Source organism: Dermacentor variabilis, chromosome 4 (genome assembly GCF_050947875.1).
Source record: "Dermacentor variabilis isolate Ectoservices chromosome 4, ASM5094787v1, whole genome shotgun sequence".
Lineage (NCBI taxonomy): Eukaryota > Metazoa > Arthropoda > Arachnida > Ixodida > Ixodidae > Dermacentor > Dermacentor variabilis.
In genome coordinates this window covers 79,874,105-79,894,743 of record NC_134571.1, presented here as the reverse complement: position 1 = coordinate 79,894,743, position 20,639 = coordinate 79,874,105, and the positions used below count along the sequence as shown (strand labels likewise).

Here is a 20,639-nt window from a genome sequence, read left to right as displayed (position 1 = left end):
GAGCTATTGATAGTGCTTCAAACTGCGCAAGGTGGATGTGGCTACTATCCATTGGTCAGGTTAGTGAATGAATGAATGTTTGATGTTTAATGGCACAAGGGCCAGGTATGGCCAGGTACAGCCAAAGAGTGCCATGCTAGTATTAATGAGTTTGCAGTGGACTGATTGGTTCTGTAAAGTTATATGTGACGTGGCTGTAAAGGGGCCTTAAAGAGTTGATGTAAATTGCATGAAATCTACGTATAATAAAATTATGGCAATGACTAATGACGTGTACTATAAACATGAAGCACTGCGAAAGAAGGATGCAATATACAAAATATGTGAGATGCTAAAATTGGCTAGAGCACTACTGCCTCTCCAGAGCTCTTTAAACACAAGGGCCTATAGGGGTGTGCTATACAAAGAAAACTATCGTAGTGGCATCCTCTGGAAAGAGGATGCAATATGAATTTAATGGGCTTATAACATGTAGTACATCATTCAAGAAAGCGAGGACTGCTTTGGTCTTAAAAAGCGGTTCTTCACCAAGAAACATAGCCGGATGCAGAGGGACGCAATGGTGGTATGCAAAAGAAAAATGTTTCCTCCTGTCTCAGCTTCCCAGCACTCCAGGAAGACGTGGAGGATGGTTAGCCTGTCATCACATCTACTACAGGTTGGAGGCTCGTTACCGGTCAAGTGAAAGTTATGAGTGCCAAATGTGTGTCCTATTCTTAGTCTAGTGAACAGGGCACCTGTTCTTCATGTTTTTGAAGGTGGGTGCCAGAAACCTAACTTCAACTTAATTACATGAAGCTTAGTACTCATTTCAACGTCCCACAAGCATTGCCAGTGGCTTCGCAGTTTGTTTCTTAGGAAAGGCTGCATATCTGTGGCAGGGACAGCAGCAGAACGAATACCCTGCGATACTATTGATTTGGCAATTTCGTCGGCAAGCACATTACCCTCGATTCCTCTATGGCCAGGAACCCAGCATACTACTACATGTCTATGTGATAAATACATGTTGCAAAAGAGTGAGTTAGGTTCATTGAAGACATGATTTGTATGCTTTTGTAAAGAAATGAGTGTTTTTACAAGACTTAACGAGTCTGTGAATATCATTGCTCTAGCAAGTTTTAATTTCTTTATATGTTTTACTGCAGACAGTACTGCATAGGCTTCTGCAGTGAAGATACTTGTTAGGGGGTTCAACACGTCAGATTTGGAAAAAGAGGGACCAACAGCAGCGTAAGATACGCTAGCATGTGATTTTGATGCGTCTGTGTAGAATTCGGAGCAGGAGTACTTCGATTGAAGCTCATGAAAATGCATAGCGATTTTGAGGTCAGGAGCGTGCTTTGTGACCTCTACAAAGGATACATCACTGTCTATCACCTGCCACTCCCACGACGGTAATAGCTTAGCTGGAGGCATTAGGCGATGTTCAAGAATTGGGACATCCATCACTAAGTTCTCTTGGACGCAGTGACAAAGGAAGTCTCAGAGAGGGTCTGTTACGAAAAATTGTTTCACACGTCAAGTCGTTAACTGTTGTGAAACACAAATGTTCCTTCTTAGAGCGCACTTTGAGAAAATAGGTGAAGCTGATGTATGCTCTCTGAAAATGTAGTGACCACTCATCGGACTCTATGTATAATACATAAACTTTTAACAGGGCTTGTTCTAAATGCGCCAGTGGCCAGGCGGATACGCAGATGGTGGACGGGGTCTAACATCTTTAGCACGCTCAGGGCGGCAGAGTGATAAACCACGGCACCGTAGTCCAAGTCATGATCGAACTAGGCTCCTGTAAAGATTCAATAAACACTTTCTGTCGCTACCCCATGTTGTGTGGGATAGGATTTTAAGTAAGTTAGTTGTTTTTAGACATTTTGCTTTAAGATATTTTATGTGTGGAATGAAAGTGAGCCTGGAGTCAAGTATAACACCCAGAAATTTGTGTTCTTTGTTCCCGGGTATTTGTTGCCCATATATTTCGACAGTAGGATTTGCAGCAAGCCCTTTCTTCCTAGTGAAAAGAACGCAAGAACTTTTGTTGGAGTTCACTTTGAACCCATTTTCATCTGCCTACTTAGAAACTTCGTTCAAGCACTGTTGTACTTGTCTCTCACAGACAGTTAGGTTGCAGGATTTGAAACCTACTTGTATGTCGTCTAGGTAGACAAAATAAAAAATATATGGTGGTAATGCTTTACGAAGCATGTTCATTTTAATGACAAAGAGCGTGCAACTCAGTATGCCTCCCTGGGGTACCCGTTTCCTGTATGAATGCATGCGACAGTGCATTACCAATTTTCACCCGGAATGTACCATTGTGTGGGTAGCTTTCTATAATGTGTAACATAGTGCCGCGAATGCCCAGCGTCGATAGGTCGCGCAGGATTCCGTAGCGCCAGGTTGTATCGTACGCCTTTTCTATGTCGAGAAACACAGATAAGAAGGATTGTTTATGCACGAAAGCATCGCGAATGTTTGCTTCAATGTGCACTAGATGGTTGGTTGTAGATCGTCCTACTCTAAAACTACACTGCTATGGATCAAAAAATTTATTTAATTCGAGGAAGTGTAAAAATCGATGGTTTATCATTTTTCAAAAAGCTTGCATATGCAACTTGTGAGGGCGATTGGGCGGTAACTTGTTACTAATGTGGGGTCTTGGCAGCCTAGCCCCGAGCACTAACAGCAATAACCATAGGGCAAATAAAGTTTATTCCTATCCTATCCTTGCCCTGTTTCAGAATCGGAATGACAGGTGCTTCTTTCCATGCGGTAGGGAGGTACCCCGCAGCCCATATAGCGTTAAAAAGGGCTAATAGAGTAATTTGAGTATCACTGGGGAGGTGTTCAATCATGTCATACATAATCCTGTCCGGTCCAGGTGCAGAGCTCTGACATGCAGTCAGGGAGGCTCTCAACTCGGCAATGTTAAAAGGTGCGTTAACGGGTTCATTCTGTCTGCATTTACGGTTGATAGCCTTGCGTTCTGTTACTTGTTTGTGTTTCAGAAATGCCTTGGAATAATGATCAGAACTAGAAATGCACTGGAAGTGTTCGCCAAGAGCGTGAGCTTGGTCTTCCAAGCGGTTTGCTTCATCGTTCAATAGGGGCAATGGATGAATTTCTTGCCCCTTTAGCCTTTTCAGCCCATCCCATACTTTAGCTTCTTGAGTATATGAATTTATACCTGATAGAAACCTCTGCCAGCTTGCCCTGTTTGCCTGTCACCGCGTTCTTCTTCCCTGAGATTTAACCTCTTTAAATTCTACTAAATTTTCAGCCGTAGGGCATTCACATAGTTTGCCCCAAGCTTTATTTTGTCTCCTCCGTGCCTCTCTACAATCTTCATTACACCAGGGGACTCGTCTTTTCAATGAAGTGCCACTTGTTTGAGGGATGAACTTTTCAGCGGCTTCAATACTAAAAGCAGTAAAGTATGAAACAGCATGATCTATACTAAAATTATCTATAAAATCCCATGATATGCGGGTGGATTCCCTAAAACGTTCCCAGTCAGCTGATGCCAGTTTCCAGCGAGGGAAGTGTGCAGGGAAGTCATGTTGCTTTACAAAGTTCAGCATTACTGGGAAGTGATCATTTCCGAATGGATTTTTAATTACACACCATTCTAAATCTGGGAAGATAGAAGCGGAGCCGATCGCAAAGTCTATTAATGAGTACGAGTTATGATGTGGATTATAATACGTTGGTTCTTTCTTATTAAAGAGGCACATACCAGATATTAAAAGGAAATTTTCAATGAGTCGACCTCTCGCGTTGCATCGCGAGTCTACCCACATCGTGTTATGAGCGTTGAAATCTCCCATGAGTATGTAAGGCTCGGGAAGCTGATCAATGAGTTTGTAGAGGACTGCTATCTCGAAATGACAGTTCGGAGGTATATAGGTGGAACACACAGTTACTAATTTATTAAAGAGAATGGCCCGAACTGACACTGCCTCAAGGGACGTCTGAAGGGCGACGAGTTGGCAAGCGACAGACTTGTCGGCTACTATTGCTACACCGCCGGAGGCGTTAGCCTCATCGCGGTCTTTCCGGAAGATGGTGTACTTACGAAGAAAATTAGTGTTTGTATGTTTCAGATGTGTCTCTTGAACACAGAAACTTGGGATAGTGTTTGTGTAGTAATTCTATAATGTCGTCGAGGTTATGTAGAAGTCGTCGTACATTCCACTGTAGTATTTGTGTTTCCATTATGATAAATGTGTTATGGGCTGTGTGTTTAAGAGACGAGGATTAGCTCACAGGTGCTTTACAGGAGCCATGACACGAGTTTTGTCTTTTTTTGGAGCGGACGAGAAAAGGTCACCGCTCCTTAGGCAATGGTGGCGGCGTCTGGCTGGTTGTCAACATGTCCATCGTCTCTTGAGAGACGCTGGACACGTGCTCTTCCGAGCGCTGTGTTTGACATGAAGGCATCAGCACGTTCGACGAGACCTTTGAGGCCTCCAGACTAGAGGTCAGGGGTCCCTTCTCCTGAGCAGGGTGTCCACCAAGTTGACAATTCCAAGTTCCCTGAGTTTTCCAGGTTTTCCCTGAGTGCCTTTGCCCATTTCCCTGAGAGATGCAGAACTATGTTTTATGTCAAGACAGGCTGAAAACATATCGCCTGATGCTGTTACTCTCGAGTAAGCACATGAAAAAAATTAAAACGCGACTTAATCCAATCTGAATACTAAGGAGTAGTGTTTATGTTATTCAAAAAGAGAATAGAAGGCAGGGGTTAGTAAAATGCACAGCAAATAAAGTGTCTTCTAAAAAAATTGCAAATAAGTCGGACATTCACAAATACGAATAAAAAGGAGGTGCACATGGAAGCAAATATATACGAATATGAGCTATTTCTATCAACTGATAGCAAGCTCAGTGGTATGAGGCCCGAACTCTGTCACAATTGAGATTCTCCCTCAACAGCCCGTAAGTCAACCTCAACTATCCTGACATACTCTCAGCCCGCGCACGACGCCCGAGCATTGTGTTTCACTGCTTTAAAGAGTTTATTTTGGTTTGGATGCGGGACACCCGTATCTCGGCATCAGCCAAAAGTTTGTTTTTTGAGCTCAAGCTCCTTCAAAACGGCGGCAGCAAGCTTCCTGTCCCGTTTATTCCTCAGTGCATACATCATTTCTGTTCTTGTCCTCCTTCTGCCACTCGTTCGCCCCAAGGGCCATTTGAAGCATCTTGGTCAGTTACACAGTCCACGGCCGATTTTTAGAACTCCCTAGGGGTCGCGAAAACGTTCGAAAAATCGGCCAGTTGGAAAAAAATAAATGCGTGTCATTTACTGCCCTTAGGGGCTCAAACCGCCACAGGCACGTTCGAAAACGCTCTGAAGGCCTGTCGGTACACATATTAGGCATATCGGCGCTCGTACTTTGACAGGAAATACCGGGTGCACGTGTGTATAATTAAGGAATACATACTGTTTTCCGTGGCAATAGCCCCTTCCCACGCTTGTTATGCTTCACTGCAATACTTTTGCGTATGCTTCACCATGTAATATTTCTGTACAGAGGCGAAGCTGACTTTCAGGAACCGGCATTATTCAACGCACCGTGTTTTCTAAGTTTCTAAGCCAATCGCGAGGACCACAAAAGCGGAGTACGTGCCATTGCTGACAGCAGCTAATTCTTTCAATAAAAAACTCGGCACCCAACGGCAAGAAGCTTCATAGCGAACGTCGAAGCAGCTAGGCCTAGCGTTGCCGCAGTAGTGGCAACGGCTGCCAGCGGATCTGCGTGCGAGAGTGCCGGTTCGAGGTGGCGAAGTAATCAAAACGGCAGCGGTGGTGCCTTTGATTATTGCCGTTTCGGACCTGCGGTCACGGCAAAACGTCCGGAAAATCGGACGGCGAAGGGTTCTTGCGTCCGAAATTTCACACGTTCTGATAAGTTGACTCTATGGGGTACGTGGCGGTGCCGCGAAGCCGTCCAAATTATCGGGAATCCGGAAAGTCGGTCGTTGACTGCACACTGGCAACTCATCCAGCCGACGACAGGGCGTCAAAGACGATTCATTGCGATTCCTGTCTGTTGCTCGAGCCAGCATTACCGCGACTTTCGACCCTTCCAATAAAATTGCCGCTAATTTTCCCTGATAGAGGCCCAAATTCCCTGAGTTTTCCCTGACTTTTTCCAGACTACTCAAAATCCCTGAGAATTCCCGGTTTTCCCGGTTGGTAGACACCCTGCTGGGGTGGCGGAACAGTGCTAGCCGCAGCCGCTGGGGGGCCGGATGGCATCACCACCAGCTCACTGCGTGTGGGCCAGACAGCCGCCGGAAGCTGTTGTGTCGCCATCCCCTGACGCGGCACATCGGCAAATGTGTTCTTGGGCAGTTAGGACACCTGCCTGCGTGCCTCTTTGAAAGTTATGCCTTCCTTAACTTTTATCGGCACAATTTCGTTTTCTTTCTTCCAGGATGGGCACGATCGTGAGTACGCGGCATGCTCCCCATCACAGTTTACACAACGGAGAGAGTTTTCGCAAGCTTCGGACGTGTTCATGGGCACTACATTTCACACATGTTTGGCAGACTCGGCAGCTCTGCAAACTGTGGCCAAAACACTGGCATTTGAAACATTGGGGGGATAGATGGGGCCATAAGTATAGATGAGGTATAAACGGCCGAGATGCCGACCAGTTACCATGGAGCCCAACAGGGGGACGTGACAGAAGTTCCTGCAAGAGAAATCCTGCCGATGCCAGCCGTACATCACTGCTATAACTAAATACAGCATAACCAAGGCTGGCTAGCCACACAAGGTTGACCCTCATCATGTGTGTTCGGGCCTTAAAGGTCCGAACACCCGGCATCGACTCAACACCCAGGATCCCCCTTTCCCCAGACACGACTAAGCCGCACACGGCTACATGCGGGAGGGTCCAACCCTCATGTGCTCGGGTACGTGGTGTCGCAACACACTAAACGCCTGCTGACGCAGGTGCCCCTGCGGTGGGTCAGGCTGGTGCAGAACAAAGCCGGTCTGCACAACATAGCCCAGCGAGACAGGAGCACATGAGTGCGAGTGTGCACTCCAGCCCTGTCGTGCACCAAGCAAACGCTGCACATATGCACTACAGTCGTATGTAGCTGTGGTCTACTACATATCATAGATACTGTGGACACCGCAGGGTGCCGCAACGAACTTGCTCGCTGAGTGCACTGCGGCTCAGCTACAACATTCTAGGAATGGCGCTCTTTGGCCATACTTGGCCCTTGCGCCATAAAACACCACACATCATCATACAACATTCTAGGACAACTGCGTTTGGCACCTCTAATGCGTCGTAGGCACCAAAATCAGAAATAGTGGCTTCTGCGTGAGCATACAACATCAAATTTGAACTGTGTGCTACACTGAAATTTAGTAGGCGAAGCATTGTAAGCCCACCCTGCTTCGCTGTAGCCTTCACAGTGCAAAGCATTAAAGAAGGAGTGGGAGCACCGCGAAGGGGATCATAAGCAACCTTTGATTGCTAATAACACCGCTTCCACTGCATGCAGTGAAGTACTTTTTGCTGCTAAGTATTTCTGAAATGGTCTAGCTTAATTTCAAATGCATTTCTTGACTTCAAAAATAAAGGCTTCAGGGCCCCTATAAAGACTCTGTAGTAGAAACATATAAATAGGCAATTTATATACCATTCTCATATTTACAGAGGAAAAAGAAAGAGCATTTGAAATCAATATAATATTTATAACCATTGTGTCGGCAAAAGTCTACAACTGCATTTACATGAATACAACACAAGCCCACCGTATTAACTTACTGCATCGCATTTCACCAATATGTCACCGTTTACACCAATTCGCATCTTGCTGTTGAGCAAGCTAGCACCACTCAGTGTCACATATCAAAGTCATTCATCTCACTTCCAGCAAAACCATTCTCACTGTCAAATTGTCAAATGCAGCAAAAGCAACCCCAGCGGGTCAACTATGCGCCTCCACATTGTCTATATTCTGGAATCGTATGATACTGTACCTTGCTTAAATTTTCTTCACAGCGCATCTGCGACCATGTTCTATATTTCTATATAGAAATATGGAACCTTTCTTAAATTTCTATATTTCATCTGATTTTTTTAAGGCACATGAAAAAGTTCTTATTTTCATTTATCTCAAGAGGGATACCATTCCATATACTATTAGTTCCTATATACTATACTGTGCATTTCCTGTAAAGGTTGTGTGTGTAATGGACTGTTTAAACTGCCTTTAGCTTGTTGGCAAGTGTTTCTATAAGGTGTTAGGAAGATGTTGGAAGAGTGGGGGTAATTATTAGGCAAGATATTGTGCATTAGGCAAGCAGTTTTATAATTTAATGCAATCTGAAATGGCATTAGCTCAAGTGACATAAACAGTGGCTCACTATGTGCTATAGTACCATACAGACTTGCGTATGGGCCACACAATTTTTTTTCACAACTTTGACGAGGTGCAGCCCTTACAAGGGACCAAACCTTTTTGTCAAAAGTTGCCGGCACTGCAGGCGGCTTGAGCACACCTCGGATCTTGTGCACACCCTGGATGTCACCATCTAGTAGCGGCATGTGGAAGTGTGCAGCGTGTGAAAATTCACCGATGTGCACGCACGGCATAGAGAGCAGCGAACACGATTGCTTTTCCACTGGAAACTTTTCCCCCCAAATATTGAGCTGCCAAGATGGGGCTGCAACCCTTACATGAGTCTGTACAGTATTTGAAAATGTGATAATGCAAAGTGGTATTTTCTGCAGTGCTTATTTTATTTATTTCACGATTCCACATTCATGCAGCAGGACATCGCGGCCCCTCCTGCTACACCACCGGTGTCAAGCGCGCTACCTGTTGCATGATTGGAGCGAGACACATTGGCGTCTATGTGCAACGGCATTCTTGGCACAGTGCCATGCATGTGATCTTATCACAGTGCAAAAATGTTGCTGTCTGTTGACATGACCGATGCTCGTCCCATGTGAAGGTGAAAGTATCTTCGAAAGTGACTGCCCAATAATACAGTCCAAGTTTGTCAGCACATTGCTACGTGCACATATGGTTGCTTTTGACCTAGACAGCTGCCGGTTGCAATTTTCTAGCAATGCCTTTTAGGCTATTCCTTTTCCCGTTTTTCGCACTTCTGCAGTAGTCGAGTGACACTCGCACCCATGTTATCAGCAGGGTCAGCCGGCCATGAACAATTGATGATATGAGCGGAATGGAACTCTCGTGCAAATCGCGAATGCAGGCTATACGACTTGGTGGCTTGGCTTGTTCTGTGGTTCGGACACGGTCGGCAACTACTAGATCGACTAGGCTTCGCTAGTTTTGATTTTGTGGAAGCGCCAATGACATGGCCGACGACCATTCCAGCAATGTATCAAAATGAAATTATATTTATATTTGACTCGGTATTCAAATTAACGCTTGGCCATGCAGTCGAAGTTCGAATTATCACACAGTGACAATGCAGCAGAGCCGTCCGAATAATCAAGCATGTCCAAATTATCAGTGTCTGGATTATCAGCCGGCAACTGTATATGAAATCAGTAAACCAGGACGACCACACACAAGGACGGAAGACCTGACAGGTCTAAGATGGCCCAAGAAATATCCTCAATGTATACACTAATAATGTTCATCAACAAGGGCTTGTAAGATAAAGTAAAGCATCATACCTCCTGTAGAGCATGCGCTTGTGCAATGCTTTTTGCACTTTTTGCTTTGTTAAAAATTGCAGAGAAAAATGTAAAGAAGGGATACCAATCAGTTTCTATTTGTTGCTTTTGTTAATGTGATTTTCTTTAAATATATTAATAATGCATGCCAACGAGGATTAATAGAGATCAGTTTGTTAGATCATTTGTGAGCAGCTCTCTTTGCCATTGCATGTTCCTGCGAGTGATTTCTCTTGTTGAACGTTTGGATAGTTCATTAAATGTTTGTGTCCAGAAGGAGACCGTTGCTTGTGTTATTTGTTTGCAGAACTTGCCAAAAAGCACTTGAGCTTTGGGCTGTTAGAGAACATAACCCCCAATTTTCCCCCTAGTTTCATGCGAGGCAACAAAATACCCAATTTCTATCCGGTTTTCCTTTTCAAGTATAACACCCAATTCATAGTCCTCAAATTGAGAAAAATATAAAAGCTGAAAACGAAGGACCCTACTTATAATGTGCCTGCCTTGCTAATAGTAGGTGTGTACTTGCATGTGATTGTTGACAGAATTGCAATTACCATGGGAGCTAAGATAGCAATACCGTGCACTAGTATGAAACAGGAGCAGATAATCTGAGGCACCCGACAAGTTACTGAACCTTTCACTGGAATAGAGAAATTTTATACCTCTGAATAAATTACGCATAATGTTACAAATTGCAACGATGTGTTCTATGCTGTAGAACCAATGCCTTGACTAGACGAAGCTTTTTCCAAACACTGTTCTTTTCACCACAGATTGGAGAAACTGACTACAGTCAGTTAGCGCAAATTGAAGATGATCATGGCATGCAAAAAACTGTCAATGCCTTTTTTATTATTATTGCTTTTTTACTAGCTGCTTCTTGTTGAAACTATTTACATTTCTTTACATGACCTCACTTCATAAGAATGATTTCAACAGTTAGAGCACTGGCCTCACCTGCTACAGCATTCATGGGCACCTTTATCGGTACTTGTACAATCCTTGGTGGTGCAAGCACATTGGTCATGTTTGTGCCAGTGAAATTCTGTGCCGAAAGTTGCATGCTGCTTGTGGTGGTCATCACTCCCAATGCCGAAGTTGCCAACATTGGCATAGATGTTGATGACGCTGCTGGTGAAAAATGTAGTATAACTTGCACTGCAATCTCTCATAGACAGCTACCATAAAGGCAAATGCTACGTATTGCTAAACTGATCTGGACAAATGTGCAACACTTAGCACACTGTTAACTACCAACACACTGACTTTTAAAGTGGAAGTTTAGAACACACACTAAATTCATTTCACATCATGCAGGTATCACCATGTAACGTCAGGATAATGAAAATGAACAGAAGGTGAAAAGAAGCGTAGTATGCACATTCGCCGTACAACATTAGATTGTGCGTGACAATGGCATGATTATGTATGATGTCGCACTGCAAGAAAACATAGCAATGCAAAAGGCCTGTCATCACCCCACCTATACCCACTTACATTTCAATTACTCCTAGGACTGCATGAATACAGTCGAACCTAGTTATACCGAAGCTGCATATAACAGAAAATACCTTATATTCCGATATATTTTTTATAATCATATAATTGTTATATGCCAATAACCGCAAGAAACATTTTAATTTACTTTTTAGCATCAGATAATTTGTTATATACATGTTTCTTATATTGAGGTTTGACTGTAATCAGATAAATGCATACAGCTCAATGTTCGTATCTCGAAAATGAATGTTTTTATGTTTCACTGCCTTCCGATTCAAGTGAACGAGTGATCCTGATAATGTATCTTTTAATCAGCGCTGTAAAGGCTTCTCCTCACGTTTTTTTTACCCCTTGGTTTGAATGCATCGAGGCATATTTAGACGTGCTAAGACTCACCTGCCACAGTGTTCATGGGAATGTGTGCTGGTATTCGAATAGTTCTTGGTGTCTTACGAAGTCTTTTAGCTTTCTTTGTGCGGGCACGAGAGAGTTTACATGCCGAAACACACAGTCCTGTTCCTTTTGCTGTTGCTGCCCCAGGTGCTAGTGCAGGTGTTGAAGCAGTGTCTGTCTCTGTTGCTGCAATCAAAAGAGAAATAATGCACGTAAGTATCTTTCACACATGGCAACAAGCAGACATACTGAGATCCTCCTATTTGTAATAGAAGTGCAAGACAGAAAATTATCAGACAAGCTTAGCCGCAAAAATCAACAAAAAAAATACTAAAATTTCACCTAGTATGGAATCACAACATATAAATGTTGAGTAGAAGCAGAAATACGATTTCTTTAAAGGGACTGACAACTGGCCAGAATGTGTTGTGAGACGATGACAGAAATGAAATTACAATAATTTATAGTGATAAAATCCAGCACGCTGTTCGCAATTTTAAATTAGCTAGAAAAGTCTCAAAAACCAGTAAGTGTCGCAGCCCAGCAGTGAAATCTTAGTAGTTCAGATGTAGTATACGCGTACTGCGCGCCGATGGACACGCCACTGGTAGTGGCCTTGCGCAGAACACACGGGAGATGAGCCAGCCACGCGCCGTAGTTTGTTGTGTCGTTGATAGTGCTTGTCTGTTTTATTAACGTTTTCAGAGCAAAATAGGCAACTCCCTTCTCATGTGTGGGGTGGCCAAAACTTCAAGGAACGTCAAAAAAGAATTTTGCCAGGTGGGGGGCTCAAGTACCGGTGAAAACGGGCCGTATGTGAACCTGGCACGTATGTGAACCATGTTGTCCCAAACACCGGTAACATCGTGTTCATACCCGCTCCCACAGAGGTCAGCATCTTTCCTACAGCTGTAACCGCAGAAAAAGCAGTCTGGCACCCGAACAAAAGAAAAATCACAGCCGCAAACTTCAGCCATCCTTGCTGCGAAAGGGTTGTCGTCTGCTACTGCTCCCGCACGTACTGTTGGAAGCGCCCGCTAGGTGGTCATCAGTGGCGCCTCTATAGGCGGTGCACGAGGTGTATATGACATTACTGTACGTGAGTCGGCTGTTATTAAGCACAGCATACTTATTGCTAGGGGTGCATGAATATTCACAAATTTTGAATATTATCGAATATTATAATTTTAATATTTGTATTCGATTCGAAAACTAGGTATTGAAAATTTTTGAATATTTGATGGTATACGAATACTCCAAACAAATCGAATATACTGCTGGCTGTGCGGAAGCAAACATGGTTCTTAGCGTTTATTTCTATCTAATCTAAAAAAGTGTGTCTGATTTTGTGCTGAATTTAGCGATAATTTCATGCTACTGGAAAAATTTCGCCTGTAAAACATGCTTAGCCACTGGAAGTCTATGCTTTGCAGAAAAGCCAGCCTCTCAGTAGCAAAGGGCACGAGTTTGCGAACAGCGAGGGTGCATTCTTTAGGTTCCACTCCCAGTCTTGAGCTCATTGCTTGACAGCAAATGCAATGAGTGATGATTGGTACAGGCTCAAATGCCCCTGAGTTCACGGGAAATTGATGCGGTATAATAAGGCACAGGTTAGCAAGAACACACAACTAGCAGAAATTATTCAATTTTCCAAAGCTAACATGAACCAAACACACAATCTTTTAGTATAAGGGCTTACTAGTTTAATTTTTTAGAAGTGACAATGTAATTGCAGTGTTGTAACATGTTAAAATAAACCAACTTGCTAATAAATTCATGTGCATATTGTTACGTACGTTACATATTGTTACATTATTTGATGTTCGATGTTAAGTATTCGTATTCGATTCGTATTTGAAAATTTGGTATTTGCACACCCCTACTTATTGCTTAAAATTGCAGTTCATATATTATTAGGCTCTTGTGCTTTATCCTATTCATATTACAAAGTAAAACAAGTGTAGGCTAACGAGCGACACTGCCTCTGTGGTAACCAGCGGAGTGGCAGAGCTGTCCAATGCATCATGGTGCACATGAGCGCTGTTGTACAGGTGCGAGTTTGCGAATTAGTGCCCTGAGTTATGTGGTCTCTGTGAGATGCCGATTGCCATTACAAAATTGTGCCATGAATGGGTGCCAGCACTAAAATAATACCACTAATGGCATATCCTACCACTTAGCTTGGCTTGGCTTGGCTAAAAAAAAAATTGGAGGACGCTTAAGCTTCGCCTTTAAGAGTGGAATGCGATAGCGTTCGAAGACCCTTACTGCTTTTCGTGCTTCCCAGCTGCAGCTTATGTAACCGTAACATTTACCGGGACACACTGGCTATGAATGCTATGCATGAAGGCGAGCTTTCTGGTATATACACGGCCTCTTGCGTGGGTCGATCTCCTGTTATTGTTTCACGCTTTTAATATTTCAGTCTGGGAAGAGCTAACATAAAGGAGATGTGCTGTCGGTGTTTTTTCCATTACATTTGTTTGTGGGCTGCCGTTCTCAAAATTCCGAGGAATAACTTTGTAAAGAATGAAAGACAAGGTATGAGCAACATTGGTGGTAGAGAAGTGGTTGGGTATGCGTGGTTCGGAATTTGGTTCGAAATTCTTTCTGCTGAGGCGATGTCCAATGTCGGACTTAGGACGCCGGATTTTCTGCGACACGGGCTCCTTAACCCTATCGCATTAAAGAAAGGCCTGGCACTTGCAGCTAGCAAAAGAATGTCCTTCGATATCACTTTGTGTTAATTGGAGGGAGCTGTCACCGGGGCGTAGATTCGGACACCACTTATTATTGTGAAAATACATAATTCAATGCTTAATCAAACATGAACAGCAATAACATTGGCTTGATAAACAAAACATTATTTTCTTACAGCTAGAGCCATACTTGTAGTTTATTTCTCACCAATGCAGGTGCGTAAATGCTATCATGCTCACCTATCCCTGTTTCCAGCACGTATCTTGAGCATAACTACACCTCCAATGAAGATTGGAATATTCTGATCAAAGATGTTTCCTGGTGTTTCCAGCATTACCACAGAATGATCAGACATTCAGACCAGTAAGCTTTCCATTGCACTAAAGAAACGGGTACCATAAAAATTGCTTGTCGGTCCCTCTAAATGAATTATACCCATGCCACACAGGTGCAAAAAAATGACATTGAGTTAAAGGCTTTAAACTTTTATTTCATTTGTGTGATGCTACATGGACGAACCTAATGCCATTTGGCTAAAGGGGAGATGTGGGTCTTAAATTAGACATTCTGTAAGTCCTTATTCTTCGAGGTACAGTGCTGAAACCTTATACATATATGCAATGTTATGTGCTTATTTAGAATATCAGGTTCATTTTTGCTTAGCTTAATTCGTTGTAATTTCATGCAAGCGTCCTTTAATTATTTTCTGCAACGATTTGCAGAATAGTGTATCAGTGGCTTCTATATGATTCAAAGAATGCCGTAAGACCAACCATATTGCTCAGTCTTACCTGGAACACGAGCTCAATGTGAATGAGACTATAGGTCATGTGCTGTGTGATTGCCTTTAGTAAGTGGAAGAGCGACAAAAGTTGAGCAATGACTTTGTGTGCCTCGACAGCCCACCATTGTTGAAGGACAATATTTTAGGCCCTTGGCCAGATGTTAAACAGAGTTTTAGGGCAATCCAGGCCTTACTCGACTTTTTAAAAACAGGGTGTCTACCAAGTTGACATTTCCAAATTCCCTGATCTTTCCAGGTTTTCCCTGAGTGCCATTCTAAAATTCTGTGAGTGATGCAGAACTATGTTTTATGTCAAGACGGGCTGAAACCATGTCACCCAATGCTGTCACTCTTTAGTAAGCATTGTGGGGATGCGCGACTCTCGCGCATCCCCTGATATGTTTTTCCCGCATGAAGCGTCTCCTGTAATCCGGCTTCGCCGCGTGGCCTGCGTGATGACCACGGCGGTCGCCAGCGGTGCACCCAAGGACAATGTCGGCTCGCATGCTATGGACAGCGTGGATATTTCCTCGGCGCGGCCACTGTTTAATGTTCTACCTTGTTCGCGAAGCACCGTTTGATGTTAGACCGTGTCACATGTCTTGCCGGAATATGTAATGATTTAAGGTTGGGGGGATGTGGGGATGCGCGACTCTCGCGCGTCCCCTGATATGTTTTTCCCGCATGGCGCGTCTCCTGTAATCCGGCTTCGCCGCGTGGCCTGCGTGATGCCCACGGCGGTCGATGTGGTTGAAGCGCAGTGCGAGAGATGGCGCGAGTGTTGCGTTGCTAACGCCGCCTCACGGCAGGGTTACTTGGGGGCGCAGGGGAGGGCGGGCTGTCTCTTCCCCGGCGGGTCGGCGCGCGGCGACCCATGCTTCTGCGAGACCGCCTCGCGTGGCCGCCTGCGAACGCGCCACCGTTGGCGTGACCGAACACGCGAACGACCAGGCGTTGGGATCCAGCATGGGGCGAACATATTCGCTCGCTTCCGGTCGCGGTGAGTCGGACTTCTGGATTTGTCGCGCCCATCGGCATGTTTTGTGGGTAGCAACTCTGCTAGCAGGCATCGATTTATGAAAGGTGCAATAAATGCCCTTGTGACTGTTTGCACTACTGTGTTGTCGTTCCTTTGTCCCAAGAGTACGGGTGTGAGAGACCCCACATCTGGCGCCCAACGTGGGGCTCTTGGGGCATCGGACGATAGTTTTAACAGTTCTGCTTCGTTCGAGACCTTTGTTTGAACCTAAGCGTAGGCCTAGCGTGGATTTTGATCGCTAGCGTCGGCGGCGTGCTTTCTTGAGCGAGGTGATGGTGGCTGTAGTGTGTTTGAACATGTCAACATGCTAAGCCTTTTCGCAAGTGTTTTTTTAATGACATTCGTCAGTACGACAGCCACGTGGTCTGCATCCTGGGAGAGCGAGGCTGAGCGCCCGCGGAGCAGTGGCAAGCCTGAAGCGAGTGAGTACGGAAGCCTCGTGGGTGGTCCGAATTTCTTATGTAAATAGCTTCTTCTATCTCTGACTCGGATGAAGTCGCGGCTCTGGGAGCCGGGTGACCGCGGGCCACGGGTGCCACTACGGGCTGACTGGTATTGCGGCCTGGCACCGGGCGCTCCGACACCGTCAAGGACGGTGGGCGCCGTCAACTCGGATGCTGTGTGCACCGAGCGCAGTAGGACCACCTCACAGAGCTAACGTCTCCTCGCGGCTGCCTGTTTTGCGCCCATTTTGGGTGTTGTTTTTGGATGCCGGTTGTGGTCAGGGTAGCGACGATTTAGGCCTAAGGCTTTACGAAGCTGCCTGTCGCACGTGGAGGGACACAACCTGGTGGACCGTGGCGTTGAGGTGTTGCAATTCGCTTCCCTCATTCTATTTAGCCTCGCACGAATTGAAATTACTCGTTCGACTCAAGAAAGCGAGCTTCGTTCACGTGAACTTAGCATCTGAGTAGCTGCCCGATCTTTTGCTGGCCGAGTTGAACATCGTGCCACGTGGGCTATGCGCATGCGTAATTCCTCTCCCTTGCACTACTTTAGTGTTTGCCGAGTGTGTTGAATGTACGCAGCGTGATTGGAGTCACCCCTGGCTTGCTGTCACCTGCACATCGTCTGCGCTGCTGCCCCGGACTACGATCGAGTCACCCCGGGCGATGGTGATGCTGTGGCCAGTTCGGCGCAGCGACTTCGGCGGCCTCCTGCATCCAGCTCACAACCCTCGGCGGCGGACAAAAGAGCCGGCGGTCACCGACAGCTACGGCGGCTCTTCCCAGCAGGGCGCGTCGGCGCGAGCGACGCTTGTTCGTACCGACTACTGCGTCGTCGTCTCCGGAGTCCTGGCCTGGCATCGTGCCGTCGAGTCTGCAAAGCTGCCGCTGTGACCGGCGGACGCCAGCGGTGCACCCAAAGACAATGTCGGCTCGCATGCTATGGACAGCGTGGATATTTCCTCGGCGCGGCCACTGTTTAATGTTCTACCTTGTTCGCGAAGCACCGTTTGATGTTAGACTGTGTCACATGTCTTGCCGGAATATGTAGTGATTTAAGGTTGGGGGGATGTGGGGATGCGCGACTCTCGCGCGTCCCCTGATATGTTTTTCCCGCATGGCGCGTCTCCTGTAATCCGGCTTCGCCGCGTGGCCTGCGTGATGCCCACGGCGGTCGATGTGGTTGAAGCGCAGTGCGAGAGATGGCGCGAGTGTTGCGTTGCTAACGCCGCCTCACGGCAGGGTTACTTGGGGGCGCAGGGGAGGACGGGCTGTCTCTTCCCCGGCGGGTCGGCGCGCGGCGTGGACGTACCGCGCGCGCACGCGGCGACCCATGCTTCTGCGAGACCGCCTCGCGTGGCCGCCTGCGAACGCGCCACCTTTGGCGTGACCGAACACGCGAACGACCAGGCGTTGGGATCCAACATGGGGCGAACATATTCGCTCGCTTCCGGTCGCGGTGAGTCGGACTTCTGGATTTGTCGCGCGCCCATCGGCATGTTTTGTGGGTAGCAACTCGGCTAGCAGGCATCGATTTATGAAAGGTGCAATAAATGCCCTTGTGACTGTTTGCACTACTGTGTTGTCGTTCCTTTGTCCCAAGAGTACGGGTGTGAGAGACCCCACAGCATATGAAAATGAAATAAAAAGAAACGACTTAATCCAGCTTGAATACTAAGGAGTAGTGTTTATGTTATTCAAAAACAATAGAAGGGAGGGGTTAGTAAAATGCACAGCAAATAAAATGCATAAAAAGAATTCGCAAATGGAGTCGGACATTCTCAAGTACAAATAAAAAGGAGATGCATACAGAAGCAAATATTTTCGAATACGAGCTATTTCTATCAACTGGTAGCTAGCTCAGTGGTATGAGGCCCAAACTGCGTCACTATTGAGATTCTCTCTCAACATCTCGTAAGTCAACCTCAACTGTCCTGACATAACCACAGCCCACGCATGACACCTCAGTGTTGTATTTCATTGCTTTAAAGAGTTTGTTTCGGTTTGGATGAGGAACACCTGCATACTGGCATCAGCCAACACTTTGTCTTTTTTTTGGGCTCAAGCTCCTTCAAAACAGCAGAAGCACGCTTCCTTTCCCTTTCATTCTTCAATGCATAGGTCCTTTTTGTTCTTGTCCACCTTCCGCCACTTGTTCGCCCCACGGACTATTTGAAGCATCTTCTTGGTCAGTTGTACAGTCCACGTCCGATTTTTTTAACTCCCTAGGGGCCGTGAAAACGTCCGAAAAATCGGCCAGTAGGAAAAAATAAATGCATGTCACTTACTGCCCTTAAGGGCTCGAACCGCCACAGGCACATTCGAAAACACATTGAAGGCCTGTTGGTACACATATTAGGCATACCAGTGCTTGTACTGCGACAGGAGATACCAGGTGCACGCGTGTATAATTAAGGAATACATACTGTGTTCCGTGGCAATAGCCCCTTCCCACGCTTGTTATGCTTCACTGCAATACTTTTGCGTATGCTTCACCAAGTAACATTTCTGTACAGAGGCGAAGCTGACTCTCGAGAAGTGGCATTATGCCATGCACCGTGCTTTCCAAGCTTCTAAGCCAACCGCGAGGGCCACAGAAATGGATTCGGTGGCATTGCTGACAGCAGCGAATCCTTTCAATAGAAAACACGGCACCCAACAGCAAGAAGCTTAATAGCGAACGTCGAAGCAGCTAGGTCTAGCGTTGCTGCAGTGGTGGCTACGGTGCCAGCGGATCTGCGTGCGAGGGCCGGTTCGAGGTGACGAGGTGATCAAAACGGCAGCGGTGGTGGCTTTGATTAATGCCCTTTTGGACGTGCGGTCATGGCAAAAAGCGCCGGAAAATTGGACGGCGAAGGGTTCTTGTGTCCAAAATTTCAGATGTTCTGATACGTTGACTCTATGGGGTGCGTGGTGGTGCAAGCTGTGCAAATTATCAAGCATCCGGAAGGTCGGTTGTTGACTGTACACTGGCAACTCCTTTAGCTGACAACAGGGCGTCAAAGACGATTCATTACGATTCCTGTCTGTTCCTCGAGCCAGCATTACCACGACTTTCGACCCTTTCAATAAATTACAGTTAATTTTCCCTGATAGAGGCACAAACTCCCTGAGTTTTCCTCGAGTTTTTCCAGACTACTCAAAATCCCTGAGAATTCCCGGTTTTCCCCTTTGGTAGACACCCTGAATAAGTACAGGCCTGGACTGTAGGCTTTGAATAGACCAAATTGCTTGCTATATGTTTTACATCCTTCTCCTCTCATCATCATCACCCATCATGCACCTCTTTCTTTCCCTCTTCCCCTTATCCTACTGCAAAGTAGCTGGCTAGAGAAATGTATCTCAGGCCAACCTCTCTGCATTTGTATCATTAAACTTTTCTCTCTCTCTCTTGCGACACTTAACTTTGAAGTCTTAAAACTGTTGTTCTAGGTAAGGCAGAGCAATAAGGTTGGTCTTATGGCATTCCTTAAATCATACAAAGGCCATCGATATCCTATTTATCAAAATCTAAGCAACAGATATTTTGCCAATTATTGTAGAAAATAACTGAAGCTTGCATAAAATTAAAACCAATGGGGATAAACAAACATGGACGTCATATTCGAAATAAGCCCTTAACATTTCACATAACAAAACAATTGCAGAAGCCATTGATACTTTGTTTAGTGAAATCGCAGCAACTTATATTTTACCAGTACAGGTTAACATTAGCCCTTTACCTCCCATTGATGAGTATAGTCGTCATGAAATTTTGTACCAAGGTAACCAATGATGACTATAGGCGTCATAAGCAAAAATTTGTCGCACAGTGAACCTATAATGACTATATTCATCCTATTGCACCTAGTTGCAATTCCTGATACTAGATAGCCACACTTGTCCATGTTGTGCCATTTGTGTCTTGCCTTTCATTATATTGCCGCCTATGACACCCCCGCATAAAACATGGATGCCTCCTCGAAACGAGGCAATGAAAGTGCATGTAAAAGAAAGTATTTTGACGACTCCTCATCAGACAACAGCAATGGAAAGCGATGTGTTTTCATCTGAGGAGTATGAACAGTGCGGATTTGGCCTCTGTGCCACAC

General features: G+C 45.5%; 1 protein-coding gene across 3 annotated transcripts in view; it reads right to left on the bottom strand.

Moving 5' to 3' along the window:
* LOC142579408 (uncharacterized) overlaps nt 1-20,639 on the bottom strand; it is a 149,197-nt gene that overhangs the window by 54,125 nt on the left and 74,433 nt on the right. For 2 of the 3 annotated variants that reach the window (XM_075689555.1, XM_075689557.1), the window contains exons 21-22: nt 11,583-11,765; nt 10,644-10,817 (exon numbers count right to left, since the gene is read on the bottom strand). In XM_075689555.1, coding sequence (XP_075545670.1) covers nt 10,644-10,817; nt 11,583-11,765 — 357 coding nt within the window. The remainder of the gene's footprint in view (nt 1-10,643; nt 10,818-11,582; nt 11,766-20,639) is intronic. The other variant, XM_075689556.1, reaches the window with a different exon arrangement.